This window comes from Prionailurus viverrinus, chromosome D4 (assembly GCF_022837055.1).
Source record: "Prionailurus viverrinus isolate Anna chromosome D4, UM_Priviv_1.0, whole genome shotgun sequence".
Taxonomy (NCBI): domain Eukaryota; kingdom Metazoa; phylum Chordata; class Mammalia; order Carnivora; family Felidae; genus Prionailurus; species Prionailurus viverrinus.
Window position 1 is genome coordinate 3697446 of NC_062573.1, and position 16640 is coordinate 3714085.

General features: G+C 38.5%; 1 protein-coding gene across 9 annotated transcripts in view; it reads left to right on the plus strand.

Moving 5' to 3' along the window:
- The window catches only part of SCAI (suppressor of cancer cell invasion), a 159737-nt gene that overhangs the window by 96121 nt on the left and 46976 nt on the right, over positions 1–16640 (plus strand). For 8 of the 9 annotated variants that reach the window (XR_007146359.1, XR_007146358.1, XR_007146357.1 and 5 more), the window contains 9 exons: positions 1230–1325; positions 1856–1942; positions 2954–3052; positions 10234–10330; positions 11603–11701; positions 11850–12002; positions 15000–15101; positions 15355–15456; positions 16160–16238. Coding sequence is in view for 6 of the 9 variants with exons in the window: in XM_047830469.1 (XP_047686425.1) it covers positions 1230–1325; positions 1856–1942; positions 2954–3052; positions 10234–10330; positions 11603–11701; positions 11850–12002; positions 15000–15101; positions 15355–15456; positions 16160–16238 (914 nt within the window). In the remaining 3 variants the exon portion in view is untranslated. The remainder of the gene's footprint in view (positions 1–1229; positions 1326–1855; positions 1943–2953; positions 3053–10233; positions 10331–11602; positions 11702–11849; positions 12003–14999; positions 15102–15354; positions 15457–16159; positions 16239–16640) is intronic. The other variant, XM_047830470.1, reaches the window with a different exon arrangement.

The following is a 16640-nucleotide window of genomic DNA, read 5'->3' on the forward strand; positions in this document are numbered from 1 at the left end:
CCGGTTTCTTTGTATAAATCCATAAGTTCGTTAGTCACTTCATCTCCTTTCCAAGTGATTGCAGGCAGATGCTGTTTTGCCGCTGTATTCTATGTGTCATCATTTTCCAGCCTTCAGTAACGGTTTGGTGCTGCTAAATTCCAATGCCAGTGTTACATATGTTGTGTATTTGTTATGGAAATAGCCCATTCCTGGTATCCATTTCTGTACCGGCTTTTTCTCAATAAGGCTGCCGTAACAACTTCAACATTTTAGTGCGTTAGTACAGTAGAGACTTATTTCTAGCTCCCATGTTAGCTATAAGATGTCTTCAGTTCTGAGGCTCCATTAAGTGTGTCTTACTCTGTGTTCCAGGCTGAGGAACAGCCCTATCTTGGTCTTAGGTTGTTGGGAAGTAAAAATGCTGAACTATGTAGTATCTCTTACGTCATCTTCTCAGACATGGTGTGGGTAACTTGCCATTGTATTTCACTGGCCAAAGCAAGTCTTAAGGCCAGGCCCATGTTCCTTATGACAGGGAGGAGTTTGTCTCTAGTGGACGGTGAGTCACCAGGGCCAAGAACAGGGATGTATAGTGTCACCCATAGGGAGAGGATAGAAGAATTGAGGACAACCATACCACCTGCACATCCACTTCTAGATAGTGGAATGTTTTTCAAAGTGCTGAGTTCTTCTATGAAGATAATAAACATTTGGCATTATCAGTCTGTAAGTGACTGTGAATAATATCAGCCAGGGAGAGGGAAGAGAGTGCTAGAAACCTCGTGGAACAGGCATCTACAAAGGAGACTAAGGATGAACAGAGGTAGGAGGGAAGAATAGGAAAGAACATGTCCTGAGCTCTTGTTATAGAACCATTTCCACTCCCAAAATTGTTACTTTTTTTCTTAAAAGAAAGACTGGGGGTGCCTGGGTGGCTCAGTTGGTTGAGTGTCCGACTTTGGCTCAGGTCATGATCTCACGCTTTGCGGGTTCGAGCTCCACGTCGGGTTCTGTGCTGACAGGTCAGAGCTTGGAGCCTGGAATCTGCTTCAGATTCTGTGTCTCCCTCTCTCTGACCCTCCCCTGCTTGTGCTCCGTCTCTGTCTCTGTCTCTCAATGATGAATAAACTTAAGTAAAAGAAAGCCTGAATGCAAATGTTTTAAATATATCCAGTTTGTACCATCACAAGACCTAATTTCCAAATAGCATAAGAAATTGATTTAATACATGTTTGTTTGTATTACAGAGATTTGCCACAATATGGGCAGAAGCAGTGGCAGTCCTATTTTGGAAGAACTTTTGATGTTTACACCAAACTCTGGAAGTTCCAGCAGCAGCATCGGTAAAGGAATTTTATAGTTACAGGAGAGTGAAGGTCCATTTTATATTAGTCCCACTTTTGACCTTTTTATCTCTTGGTGCATTTTAATATATTTCCTCTTCATGACGCAAATGAAAACGAATTGATTTTTTTCCTTTTTATTTAAGGTTTTAAAATGTAATGTTCTCATCTGATTTTTAAAGACAGTGTCATATCTGAAATGGTTCAGATTAACTGTGACATAGGTAGGCTGATTCATGGTTTCATTCTAATGTAGGCATTGTTTATTGGTCAAAGCTATTTGGGGGTGTTGCTTTTAATTTTCATGAGCTTAGCTCAGAACGGTTTCTTTTCATATTTCAACTTACTTTAAATAGACATTTAGTACTGCTTTTTGAATTTAATTGAATGATGATGTTGAAATCTCATGAAAAATTCATGATTTTGAATTCTGAATTGGGTGGTATTTTATCCTATTAAATTTACAGATTTGGTTATTTTTGGAATTTATAGTCTCTTATTTCTATTTTCTTATCTCCTATGTAAAACAGACAAGTCTTGGATAATCGGTATGGCTTGAAGCGGTGGCAAATAGGGGAAATTGCTTCTAAGATTGGGCAGCTATACTACCATTATTAGTAAGTGAATTGCATATGGAAAAAAATAAAGCGTTATCCTGGTTTAAACACAGCATGCAGAAGTATACTTACTTGGTAGGAGGGAAAACTAAGGAGGTACAAATGAAACCCCAGATCATAGTAATCAAAACAGTCTTATGAAATGATCTTCCATAATCCAAGTAACATTATTTGCTTAAAAGGCTTACCTTCCAAACAGTTTATTTGGGCAGACGCATTTATAACAAATGATTATGATCTCCGTTTTAGATAAACGCTTCACTTGAATCTTAATACATAACTTGTATGTTTGAATGAGTGGTTTTGGGGGGAATACTTTAAAACTCATACTTGTAAGATATATCTAAAAGGTTTTGTGAAGCAGATAAAGATAATTTTGATTATATCCTTAGCGATGAGTCAAGCAAAGAAGAGCACTCCTTTTAGGAATCTAGGTCTCATAAAGTAATATCAGTTATACCATAAAAAGCTTGGACTATATAGAACTTCTTCCTCTTCCTGTCTTTTGAGATACCATCCATCATTCCCCTGTTAAAATCACTCTTTCGGGTAGAATATTTTCTTAAGAAGTCCCTTGTAAAACTAAAGATGTTAGAGAACTGAATACATCGCCCTCTGAAGGTTCACATTGATTAGCGCATTTCTGAGTCCTGTGAGAAAAAAACTGAAGAAATGAACCAAAGGACAAATGACTGTGTATGGATTTGGGGAAGGTCATGAAAGATGTAACTGGGTGGAATGCTGTTTGGAGAATCCCTTCAAAGAACGAAAATAGTCTGTACTTTGGATTGCCATCAAAAAAGGCTTGGGAGCAGTGGGGAGGTATTTTTTTTTTTTTAATTACCATTATTTTTACACATTGTAAGGGTGATGTGATGATTGCTTTGCTGATTCAAATTTAGTTTAGTCATTCCCATCCCCTCGTGTAGAGGAATAGCAGAGGAATGAAACAAGTATTCATCATAAATGGTTTGAGACACTGTCAAATATGAAGATTTTTCTTTTCCATAGCCTACGCACATCTGAGACCAGCTATCTGAATGAGGCTTTCTCCTTCTATTCTGCAATCAGACAGAGATCATATTATTCTCAAGTCAATAAAGAGGACAGGTACGCACCTACTATGTTTTTAGAAAGAGATAAAACACTCAGAATTTTTAGTCTGTGTGGAAATTATGCAGAGAAGCACACATTTGTTTATAACTTTTATTCATTTGAATGGGCTTTATTGAGTGCCTTACAATGTACTAGGCCTTTTTACGCATACAGAGGTATGTTACCTAAAAGCAATAAATGTTATAATATATGTTTAGCAGATGTCACAGTACCTGAGTGGAGTCAGAGCACAAAGAAGGGGTTGATTGTTTCTATATGAAAGATTAAGGCCACACAAATTCTCATAGAAAAGAAACAACTCCAAAGTGAGGCTTCGCTGATAACCTTTGTCCTTTTTAGCCTGGGTAATTTGAATTCATATGCATTCAGAAGCCTGCTGACAGCTGTCCGTGGGACTAAAGAAAAGGCTGCCGGTGCAGTTTACGTTGTATTTGATAAACCCGTTATGTTACAGTTGCATAGCTGTAGGGAAAAAAAATCAGATAGAAATCATTCATTCCAAATAATAATCTATTGAGCACTTACATATCTGGCAGTGTGGTAGATGCTTGGGTGGGAGAAGAAGAAAGAAAAGAAGGTATACAGGTGTTCTCTTTTCCTTTCAGAGGATTATCTTCTCATGGGAGTTACAGACATATTTGGGGCCCAGGTAGACTGGGATGTTAATTCCAGATGAAGACGGAATTGCTGAACAAGTCAGGGTTTTGCTGGAGAATCTTTGTGACTCGTATTCCCGGAATTGTTAGAAGAGAAAGTTCAGGCGTAGTAGATCTGAATGTTCTCCCTACTACCGGCAACAGAACTCACAGTTGTTATACAGTGAAAAGATTATATTCTCTTAGCAGTAGAAGAGAACATAACTTTGACATATTTTTCTAGAGAACACTTTGTGGTTTGGCTATCATAAGCCTTCCAGCTAAATAGCAACATGTTTTGGAAAGCCCCACTCTTGTAAATCCCCTTCATTCCCTAACAGATCCTGTTCAGGCTTGTCCAGAGGAGGTTGCTTGATACAAGCAAGGCACACAGATGCTAGATTCTCCATTTCCCCCCGAAGTTGTCACCGTGCTTCACTCTTCCATCAGAAGATCCGTTAGTCACCTCTCCTTCAGATTTCTTATGGTTTCCTTCACGTATTTTCACTACAGTTATATTTCGTCAGACTCCCACCCGCTTTCTTTCTATTCATGTACAATTTGTCTGAATTCTTGATGAGATAAGTTTTACTTCTAAAAATACACAGAAGGGCTATATGATATCTTCTCAGTATGAAAAAGACATATAAGGAAAGAACTATTTTAAGCAACAGTGAAACACCTTTATAATTCACATTTCTGCATTTTCTAATTCACTCAAAGGGAAATTGGCCTTTGGCCCCTTGGCTTCAAATCCAGCAGTTTCATTTATGAAAATCACTTTCTGTCCTAATAGCAAATGCCACATATGAATGGTTTTCCTGTGCTGCCTCCTAGAGCAAGGCAGATGAACAGAGGCAGGATTATTTGGAACCAGGATGACAAAATCTCTTGCCTTAGGCCACTAAATTAGAATCAAAGGACAATCCTGTGTGCAAAATCTTGCCCTTGTTCGCTGTACCTTAGGAAGGACTTTACTCAGTTGGTAGGGTTGTTTGTTTCTTAGTTCATACAGAGCAGGGAGACAGTCAGGGTAGCTATTAGTGACAGCTGCTAAAATCAACAGCTGGTTGATTAAAACTAAGAAGTAACAGTATTGCACAATTTCACAATTGCTTTAAAAGCAAAAATCTCTCCTCAAAGGGCACTGCTCTCTGCACTGTCTCAGTACCTAAGGACTGTGTTAAAGCCAGAAGTCACAGTACATTTCAGCAGTCACCAAAGTGACTGCCTGTCACTAAGCATAAACAAATGCTCATTCCAAGGGCCCGTCCTATTTAGTAGAGGAGACGTTGCCACATAATCACTTGTCCTCGGAGCCACAAACCCTGACTAGTATTGCAAATGGCTAAGGCTCAACCTGGTCGGAGTTAGATGTGGGGATGGTGAAGTTTCTGAGTACCCAGAAGCCTGGGGACACATTGCAGTTAGCCACCTCGGAAAATAGTGTCTCAGGCAAACATATAAAGAGTCAGTGTTTTAGAACTAGTGGGCCTGGCAGGCTGGACAAAGCTACAATTCTGGAGTGCCAGAATAATTTTGTCAAAAGGATCGTGATGTCAACTTCAGCAGTGACAGTGTTGGAAGTTTTACGTTGTGGGAAACGTGAATCTAAACTTGAGAACCTTGGCACTTCCTAGTAGTGTTTATTGGGAGGATGTGATGTGGACCTTTCCAGTGTGATTCATTGGATGATTTTTTTCTTCTACAGTTTCATGTGTTATCAGGCAGTGGGCTGTGGGCCTGCCTGGGACAGCCTCTCGTGTGTATAAGTGGACAGCACTGACTTTTTTATCTGTGCTTTGCTGCAGTCCAACACAGTGGTTTCCAAAATAGAATACATCCACCTACTTCTGTATGTTTATTTAATACAGGGGTTGGCACGCTGTGGCCTGTTTCTGAACTGTCTGGTAGCTTAGAATCCTTTTTATATTTTTAAAGTGTTACGAAAACAGAAAAATATGCTACAGACGCCATATGGGCCTGCAGAGCCTAAAACATTTACTGTCTGGCCATTTACAAAACTTTGCTAATCCCTGGTTCAGTATGTTTGTGTAATCTGCATTACATAGTTGTATCATCTATGATATAGATTCATAGAACCTATTTTATTTTAGCAAAACATTAAAGGAATTGTCTTATTAGTATTTCAACTGCGAATTGACATCATCCTACAAATTTTCCTCCTGTTTTGAATTCCACTTCTGACAATGTGGCAGGCTGGATAATCTAAAATACTGTTCCCCAAACACCTAGAGATGCTGACTGAACAGATCCCCTGTCCTTTTATTTTATTATTATTATTTTTTTTTACATTTATTTATTTTTGAGACAGAGAGACAGAGCATGAGCAGGGGAGGGTCAGAGAGAGAGGGAGACACAGAATCCGAAACAGGCTCCAGGCTCTGAGCCGTCAGCCCAGATCCTGATGTGGGGCTCAAACTCACAGACCGCGAGATCATGACCTGAGCCGAAATCAGACGCCCAACCGACTGAGCTACCCAGGCGCCCCTCACCTGTCCTTTTAAATGGACAGTTTAGCTGTCAAGAAAGTAAGGAGAATCCTCAGATTATCAACCCTGTGACCAGTGCTGTGACAACCTTACAAGAGAGTGTTTGGTTTTGGTGATGTGAAAGAGCTAGTAAGGTTTTCTTTAGGAAGAGGAAAATTGAAACCGGAAGGAAGGGGTGATATATAAGGATTGGTAAGAAAAAAGTTATCCCTTTGTTTCCTAAAAATCACGGACTTCATAAGACAGTAAGTTTAAGGATGGCTAATTGAGGTTATCAAGATAAAACGGGGCCAAATTCTGGATAATAATAACGTGAAAGAAGAAAGAAAGTCAAGAATTAAATCATACCAATAAGATCCATTTATTGTTCAGAACAAGCTTAGAGTAAGTAAAGTTTGCTTTTTAAAATAGTAAGAAAAATGTTTTTAAATAACATAAGGAGAATGTGTAATTTCTAAACAGGTAGAAGGGGGAGGAAAGTGAATAATAAAATTATGATCATTACAATAAAAGTTAGGGAAGGAATGTGTACTAAAAAAAAAAAAGTATAGTTAACACAAAAAACAAAGTAGGAATAAATCCAAGTACACTGGTAATCATAGTAAGTGAAAGTGGTCTAAACTTCCTAGGTAGAAGTCAGAGATTATCAGTATCCCTTTTTTTCTCCTCCCACCACCCCCTCATGAGTATGCCTTTTAAAAGAAAATCCAGTAATCTAGTGTTTACAAAAGATTTTCTAGAGATACAAGGTACACAGAAAAAGATAAAGTAGATACCAAGGGAAGAAATGCCACGATAGATAGATAGATAGATAGATAGATAGATAGATAGAGATATATTTAAGTTTACTTATTATTTTGAGAGAGAGAGTGAGTAGGGGAGGGTCAGAGAGAGAGAGAGAGAATTCCAAGCAGCCTCCACATTATCAGCACAGAGCCCCACACAGGGTACGAACCATGAACAATCCGTGAGATCATGACACGAGTTGAAATCAAGAGACAGATGCTCAACTGAGCTACTCAGGCATCCCGAAATGGCACTGTATTTAAGGAAAGAGAGCATTATTAAGGATAGAGGTTTATTTCATAATGGTAAAAGGAACAACTCAAAAAATATAAAAATTCTATGGGGCACCTGGGTGGCTCAGTCAGTTGAGCGTCTGACTTCCGTTCAGGTCATGAACATGCGGTTCGTGAGTTTGAGCCCTGTGTTGGGCTCTGTGCTGACAGCTCAGAGCCTGGAGCCTGCTTCAGATTCTGTGTATCCCTCTCTCTCTGCCCCTCCACCGCTCACACTCTGTCTCTCAAAAATAAAGATAAAAAAACCTTTAAAAAAATATATATATATATACATAAAAATTCTAAACTTTTTTATATGCCCAGTAATGTAACATTATGATAAATAACAAAAATTAGCTTATTTTCTGGGAGAAATTGATAAATGGCCCAATATATAAGGAGATTTTTAATGTACTATATTTATGAATCAGAAGACACAAAATGAGATTTATGTAACATAATTAAAAACTTGTTCTAATGTGCTTAAAACTGCCTACAACAATAAGCAAATGCACATAATTTTCAAGCTTATCTGGGACTTTTGTGAAATTGACTTATACCTGACACAAAACAGGTTTCTTTTTTTTTTTTTTTTTCAACGTTTATTTATTTTTGGGACAGAGAGACAGAGCATGAACGGGGGAGGGGCAGAGAGAGAGGGAGACACAGAATCGGAAGCAGGCTCCAGGCTCTGAGCCATCAGCCCAGAGCCCGATGCGGGGCTCGAACCCACGGACCGCGAGATCGTGACCTGGCTGAAGTCGGACGCTTAACCGACTGCGCCACCCAGGCGCCCCTACAAAACAGGTTTCAATTATTTTCAAGTGTATGATATCTAACCATGGTGCAGTGCCATGAAAAATTAAGAATGACAACATAGTTGTCTAAAAAATCAATAAATCTATTAGTAGACACATTTCTAAATAACTCCTGGGTCAAAGAGGCATTTTTTAAAATTTTATTATGGAAAATGTCAAACATCTATAAAAATATACTGTTGTAGGGTTATTATAATTGTAATGTAGGCTGTGGAAATTAGAAATATCAGGTTTGATATTCCTCATAGGGATGAGTATACAGGTTCAGGTGTGAAGAGCTACAATATTGATTGTAAATAGCCTTTGATAAGTTAAGAGTATGGGTTGCTACTCCTAGCAACCACTAAAAGAATAATAAGGAAGAAGTATAAGTAAGAAACTGATAGAACATATAAAGTAGAATACTAAAATATAATTAACTGAAAAGAGCACTAGAAAACACAGATGCAGAAGGGGCGAATGGAAAACAAACAGCACAGGGTGGCTCAGTCACTTGAGCATCCGACTTCAGCTCAGGTCGTGGTCTCACGGTTGGTGGGTTCGAGCCCTGTGTCAGGCTCCTTGTCGACAGCTCAGAGCCTGGAGCCTGCTTTGGATTTGGTGTCTCCCTCTCTCTCTGCCCCTCCCCTGCTTTACTCTGTTACTCCCAAAAATAAATAAACATTAAAAAAAAAGAAAAAGATGGGGTGCCTGGGTGGCTCAGTCGGTTAGGCGTCTGACTTCGGCTCAGGTCATGATCTCACAGTTCGTGGGTTCAAGCCCCGCGTCGGGCTCTGTGCTGACAGCTCAGAGCCTGGACCCTGCTTTGGATTCTGTGTCTCCCTCTCTCTCTGCCCCTCCCTGGCTCGCTCTCTCTCTCTCTCTCTCTCTCTCTCTCAAAAATAAATAAACATTAAAAAAAAAAAAGAAAGAAAGAAAGGAAGAAAACAGCACAGAGGCACCTGGGTGGCTTAGTTGGTTTAACATCTGACTTACTTTTGACTCAGGTCATGATCCCAGCGTCGTGGGATCTAGCCCCCAGCCTCCATGCTCAGCCAGCAGCATGCTTAAGCCTGTCTCTCTCTCTCTCTCTCTCTCTCTCTCTCTCTCTCTCTCTCTCTGCCCCCTCCCCCACTTGTGCTCTCTTTCTGTAAACAAAACAAAACAAAACATAAAGCACTGTAAGAGATGCAAACCCTTAGCCAGAGCAACAGTAAGATAAAATGTAAATGGTCCAAGTACCCGAGTCTATGAGGCAGACACTGTCAAAGTGGATTAAAAAGCTAACTCTACATTGTCTGCAAAAAATGGGTCAGGGCATCTGGGTGGCTCAGTCAGTTAAGCATTCGACTCTTGGTTTCAACTAAGGTCATCATCTCACAGTTTGTGAGTTCGAGCCCCACATCGGGCTCTGTACTGACAGCCTAGAGCCTGGAGCCTGCTTTGGATTCTGTCTCCCTCTCTCTGCCCCTCCCCTGCTCACACTCTGTCTCTCTCTGTCTCTCAAAAGTAAATAAATAAACATTAAGAGAAAATGGGTCAAAGTGAAAAGTCACAGGAACTTGAAAGTAAAGGAATAGAAAAAGACAGGGTACACAGACAGTAAGCTTAGGAAAACTGGTTTGATTGTATTAATATCAGAAAGTAAGTTTCCAAAACAAAGAATGTTTGTCCTGGAACTCTTTTCAGCTCGTATTTTCCTGCCTGTTGTCTTCTACTCTTTATCATCTCACCTTAAACATCACTCTCTTTAGGAAGCCTTGTCTGTGAGCTCAAATAGCATCCTTTCTCCTCTCAGTGTACTTATTCCGCTGTGTTTTAAGTGTCTGTCTGTCTCTGGTACATTTTAGGTAGTTTCCTGTCTCTGAGATCTATGAAGAAGAGGCTGTGTCTATATTTGTTTGTCTTAATCATTTCTCTAGCACTTAACCAGGGTGCTTGATGCATCTAAGTTCTCAGTGGGTATTTGTTCAATGAATGAATTTGTGAATGAACATAATGAATCTGTGAGTAAGAAATGTGCTAAATGCAGCTGTAGGCTATATGCAGAAATGTTTATGACTGTGCAAAATAGGATCTAAAAAAGTGTAAAAGCTGTCAGAAAGTTGGAAAAATCAAAGAGCATGTTTTCTTTTTTAATCTAATGAGTAATTTCCCATTTATCTGCCGTAGACCTGAGTTGGTCGTTAAGAAGCTTCGATACTATGCAAGATTTATTGTAGTTTGTCTTCTTCTCAACAAAATGGATGTTGTGAAGGATTTGGTGAAGGTAAATGTACTTTAAAATTATTAAAATCCTGGGGTGCCTTGGTGGCTCAGTCATTTAAGCATCTGACTCTTGATTTCGGCTCAGGTCATGATCTCACAGTTTGGGAGTTCAAGCCCTACATCAGGTTCTTTACTGACAATGTGGTGCCTCCTTGGGATTGTCTATCTCTCTACCCCTCCCCCACGTGTGTGTGCACACGTGCTCATGTGCATTTCCCATGTATACTCTGTTTCTCTCACTCAAAATAAAATAAAAAGAAATCATTATTTTAAAAATAAATAAATAAAATTATTAAAGTCCTACTCTGTAATTGTGTATGGATAATTTTGCTTTTTTAAAAATAGATTTAAGATAAAAATAATTCTAGCATATCTAAATTTAGTATATCTATATCTAAAACATTCAAAAGTGTGGTAACTTTGGACAAGGGTAATCTAAAAGAATATTCCTGCCCTCTTCATATTTCAGATACACACTAGCGAGAGACAGTTCTCTTAATTCTTTGTTTTTGTCCCATAAGCGTGTTTTACATCTCACCACACATCAATGGATGGTTGCAAAATGCAAACAAAAGTTAAAATAATCGGTTTAAGAGGAAATAATTGAAAGGTTGGGTCAAGAATAAACATTTAATGTTTCACAAAGTTATTGCGAATGAGTTTGGGTTTTTCCATCCTTTTACTGTGTCTGCATTGCTGTCCTTTGTTACCTCAGGTAAATTGGAGGTGGGTTCACTTAATGTCTCTAATTATTCACACCCCGTTCTGGTTGCACTCTGCAGTCAGCCAGCTGTTTCCACAAGATACCTCTTAAATTTTGGTACTCAAGTATCACATGTTAGTTTTGACAAGTCCTTCTCTGTCTTCCTCCACCTCTAGTTACTAATAAGACTGTTTCCAAAACACAGTATGATATGAATCCAAAGAAAATCATCTAGACAGTCTTTGTTGTTAAGCATTAAAAGCTTGGGGTTTTACCTTCAAAAAATTAATTGCTGATGTAGAATTGAGTAGATATGAGTTGCTCTGGATCTTTGTGAAGATCTTGTTGATGTGTATCATTCTGGAGTCTTTTATTTTAAAGCAAAATAAAGTAGTTTTCTTCATTTTGGGCTATAATTGGGACCATATATTGATAATAATCAAGCTTCTTTTTTTTATAATAATCAGGCTTAACTATATCAATTTCTGTCAAGAATATGGTACAATATAGCAATCTATTTGTATGTATTTTCCCCATAACTGTTTTTCTTTGTGAAAAATTTAAAATCAGGAATTGTCAGATGAAATTGAAGATTATACTCACCGCTTTAATACTGAAGATCAAGTGGAATGGAACTTGGTGCTTCAAGAAGTAGCAGCTTTCATTGAGGTCAGTTGACAAGAGAGATTGTCATAATAATGGAGAAGTAAATGCCTATGTGGCATATGTTTTTATTGTGTGTATATGTCAATAAGAAGGAATAATTTATCATGTTGACGTTTTGCCTTGGCCATCAACTATTCCTTTTTTTCTCCAGGCGGACCCCGTAATGGTATTGAATGATGATAATACCATTGTTATCACATCTAATCGCCTTGCGGAGACAGGAGCACCATTGCTGGAACAGGGCATGATTGTGGGACAGTTGTCTCTGGCTGATGCGCTCATTATTGGTAATTGTAATAACCAGGTAAAGAATTGTGAAGGAATTGTGCTTAAAATTCAATTTAAAAAATAGTGCTTGGGGCGCCTGGGTGGCGCAGTCGGTTAAGCGTCCGACTTCAGCCAGGTCACGATCTCGCGGTCCGTGAGTTCGAGCCCCGCGTCGGGCTCTGGGCTGATGGCTCAGAGCCTGGAGCCTGTTTCCGATTCTGTGTCTCCCTCTCTCTCTGCCCCTCCCCCGTTCATGCCCTGTCTCTCTCTGTCCCAAAAATAAATAAACGTTGAAAAAAAATTAAAAAAAAAATAGTGCTTATTATTACAGAATTACAGATTAACATCACGTAATTACTGTTTCCTTGTAAATATCCTAAATCCATTTGTGAGGACATGTTTGATTAAATAACACAGTGTCCACATATGGGCTGTATTACAGGCATTTAAAGGTTTAGAAAGAATTTGTAATCACAGAGGAAGATACAGTCATGATATAGTGAGTAAAAGTAAACTTGGTATGGAGATATGTAAACAGAATTATTTCATATATGTTAAAATGTCTGAAGGGGCGCCTGGGTGGCTTGGTCGGTTAAGCATCCGACTTCGGGACTTCCGCTCAGGTCATGATCTCACGGTCCATGAGATCGAGCCCCGCATCGGGCTCTGTGCTGACGGCTCAGAGCCTGCAGCCTGTTTCAGATTCTGTGTCTCCCTCTGTCTCTGCCCCTCCCCTGTCCATGCTCTCTCTCTGTCTCAAAAATAAATAAACGTTGAAAAAAAAATTTAAAAAAATGTCTGTATACATATATGCACAGGCAAAAGAACTAGGAAGAAACTTACCAATATCATAAAAGGTTTATCTCTGAATAGCAGAATTATAAGTAATTTTTATTTTCTTCTTTACCACTTTATAAATCTGTATATTACTTTTACGGTCAGGCAAAAAAAAAAAAAGAATTATTTTTAAGCATATTTGTCATAGCAAATTTCAGATTTTTTTGGTGACAGAATAGTTCCATGATGATGAGGATTTAATGTACTAGAAATGTAAATTTACTGGAAATTATGGGATATCAGAAAAGTGTCAAGTGAATACATTTTTCTGTTTTTTTTTAATTTTTTTTTTTTAATGTTTATTCGTTCTTGAGAGACAGAGCATGAGTGTGGGAGATGTAGAGTGAGAGAGGGGAGACACAGAATCTGAAGCAGGCTCCAGGCTCTGAGCTGTCAGCACAGAGCCCAATGCGGGGCTCGAACTCACCAACCGTGAGATCATCACCTGAGCCAAAGTCAGACGCTTAACCGACTAAACCACCCAGGCGCTTTGAATGAATACATTTTTCTGTATGCATTATTTACACAAGTTTTAATTTTGTATCCTTCTCTTACACTTTTCATTTTTGTTACTGTTAACTTTTTCTAGTACTTCTCCAGTTTTAGCTGTTAAAAGCCATTGGTTTGCAAATTTAATTTAAATTAAAACATTGCCTGCCTATGGGCAGAAGACAGAACAGGCATTTCTCCAAAGACATACAGATGGCCAACAGACACATGAAAAGATTCTCAACATCACTCATCATCAGGGAAATGCAAATCAAAACTACAATGAGATATCACCTCACACCTATCAAAATGGCTAAAATCAAAAGCATAAGACACAAGTGTTGGTAAGGATGTGGAAAAAAAGGAAGCCTCTTGCACTCTTGTTGGGAATGCAAACTGGTACAGCCGCTTTGAAAAACAGTATGGAGGTTCCTTACAAAATTACAAAATAGAACTACACTATGGTCCAGTAATTACATTACTGGGTATTTACCCAAAGAATACAAAAACATATTTTCAAAGGGATACATGCACCCCTATATTTTTTGCAGCCTTATTTACAATAGCCACACTGTGGAAGCAGCCCAAGTGTTGATCAATAGATGAATGTATAAAAAAGAGGTGGTATTGGGGCGCCTGGGTGGCGCAGTCGGTTAAGCGTCCGACTTCAGCCAGGTCACGATCTCGCGGCCCGTGAGTTCGAGCCCCGTGTCAGGCTCTGGGCTGATGGCTCAGAGCCTGGAGCCTGTTTCCGATTCTGTGTCTCCCTCTCTCTCTGCCCCTCCCCGGTTCATGCTCTGTCTCTCTCTGTCCCAAAAATAAATAAACGTTGAAAAAAAAAAAATTAAAAAAAAAAAAAGAGGTGGTATGTATATATACAATGGAATTTTCTTCACCCCTAAAACAGAATGAAATCTTGCCATTTGCAACAACATGAATGGAGCTAGAGAGTGTAATGCTAAGTGAAGTAAGGAAGTCAAGGAAAGACAAATACCATTTGATTTCACTCTTATATGGAATTTAAGAAACGAAACAAATGATAAAAGGGAAAAAAGAGAGAGAGACAAACCAAAAAAAAGACACTTAACTATAGAGAAGAAACTGATGGTTACCAGAGGGGAGGTGGGTAGGGAGAAGGGTGAAATAGATGATGGGGATTAAAGCATAAATCATGATTAATAATAATAATAATAATAATAAACATTGCCTACCTGAAGTTCTATATAAGTATTATTCAAAACAGAAAAGGATGCGGTCTTAAACATTGTATAAGGCCAAAATGTACTGAAGAGGTTATGAAATATGGGCCATAGCCATATTTCAGCAGGCTGCCTTGCCAAAAAAAGTTGTTTTTGTTTTTGTTTTTTTAGCATGTTTTTTTAAGGATGCTAATATAGGTCTTGTTGTTTACATGACTACTTTTTATGTTTTTAAAAATACCAGAGGAAATTGATGGATAAAGATATAAATAAATGGAAAGATACATGATAAAGTAAAGCAAATACAAAAAATTTTAATGGTATAGAATTTGGATGATACAATGTATATAATTCTTTTAATTTTCTGTCTTTTGAAATTTTTTACAATAAAACACTGGGGAATAAATTACCCAGTGTCATTAAGTACACATGAATGTCAGGAGTAATATTATGATCAGAGACTCCTAGGTCTGTATACTGTATTAATGGTAAGTTTGTTTTGCATGCAGGTTAAGTTTAGTGAGCTGACTGTCGACATGTTCCGGATGTTACAAGCCCTGGAAAGGGAGCCAATGAATTTAGCTTCCCAGATGAATAAACCAGGAATGCAGGTGATCTTCTCTCCACATTTGCAATTTTGGTAACACCATCATTGCTTCTGCTCCTCATGGAATGCTGTTATTCAACAAATGCCATGCATGCGAATAAAGAACTCTCTCGATGAGGCACAGGAGAGATAAGCACAATAACAGTAACATGGAGTAATAAAAAGATATTTGATGAAGAGTATAGTAAAAATAGGCATTGATAATTCATCTGTCAAAATCAGCCTGTATGTGTCTTGTTTTCTGTGTGTGAATATAGGAATCAGCTGATAAACCTACCAGACGAGAAAACCCCCACAAGTATCTGCTCTACAAACCAACCTTCAGCCAACTCTACACGTTCTTAGCAGCATCTTTTAAGGTATATATGATCCAATACTTTTTATTGTATGGGGGGAAGTGTGCCCTAAATAGAATCTGAGAGTCACTCTTTTCTTTGAATATTTGAGTCAAGAATGTAGATAAAATATGAAAATGAAATCTGCATTCAGTATACCTAATCACAACTATTTTAGGAATGGAAATTGCTTATGTTGTTAGGAATGTTCCTTACCGTTAATTAACGAGAGTATTGATTAATTATCATTCTTCTTTCTCCAGGTTTTTATTACTAACCTACTGTAGATATAACAGTCAGATTGCACAGGCATGTTATGTATTCAGGCAGCTCTGGCAAGCCCTGTGGTCATCTGAAAGAACCATGAGAAATAGTGAATTCCTCCCAAAGTTTATGTAGAGGAAGCCATGGGCAGGAGTTTATCTTGTAGACCCATAGTCAAGATCTTTACTTCACCATTTCAAGGTTTGCCAAGAACATTCTCTAAATGATGAAATTTTTAAGGCAGAACATGTCTTCAAAACTTTGGGCAATAGTTATAGATTATTGATTCATATTGACTCTTTGTTGTATAAACAGTTATGAGTTGAAACCAGCAAGAGTGGCTGTCCTCTTGGAGAAGACAGTGATACCTTACATTAGGTTCTTATCCCTGCAACTTTAAAATGTCAGGAACTTTGAATAAAACTGTTTTTTGTTTTGTATATGTGATTTTCTTTAATTTCAGGAGCTGCCTGCCAATAGTGTACTTCTGATTTACCTGTCAGCCACTGGCGTTTTCCCCACAGGTCGTTCTGATAGTGAAGGTACAATAAAGGAATGCTCCCTGTCGTGAGCAGGGCTTGAATTCTCTTTATTTTCTACAAGATGATGGCCCATAGCCCACAGACCATCCCAGGCTTTCCAGAGAGGCTTCCAGATTTGAAGCCTGGTCTCTTTGTTGAATTGACAATCTTGTAGATACTCCAGTCTATTTTATTTGCTGAAATATTATACTTTGAAGTCCACGAATCATCAGCAATTCATATACTAAATGCATGCCTCATTATCAAATTTGCCAAAGGCACATATATATTTGTATATGTATGGAATAACTGAGCCTAATTTTCTACTTCACATCATTGAATTTTTCTGGGCCGTTAATGTGTCAGGGAATCTGGTCAGCGGCTTCATTGTGGCTGAAAGTCTTTGTAGAAATCAGTGCATTG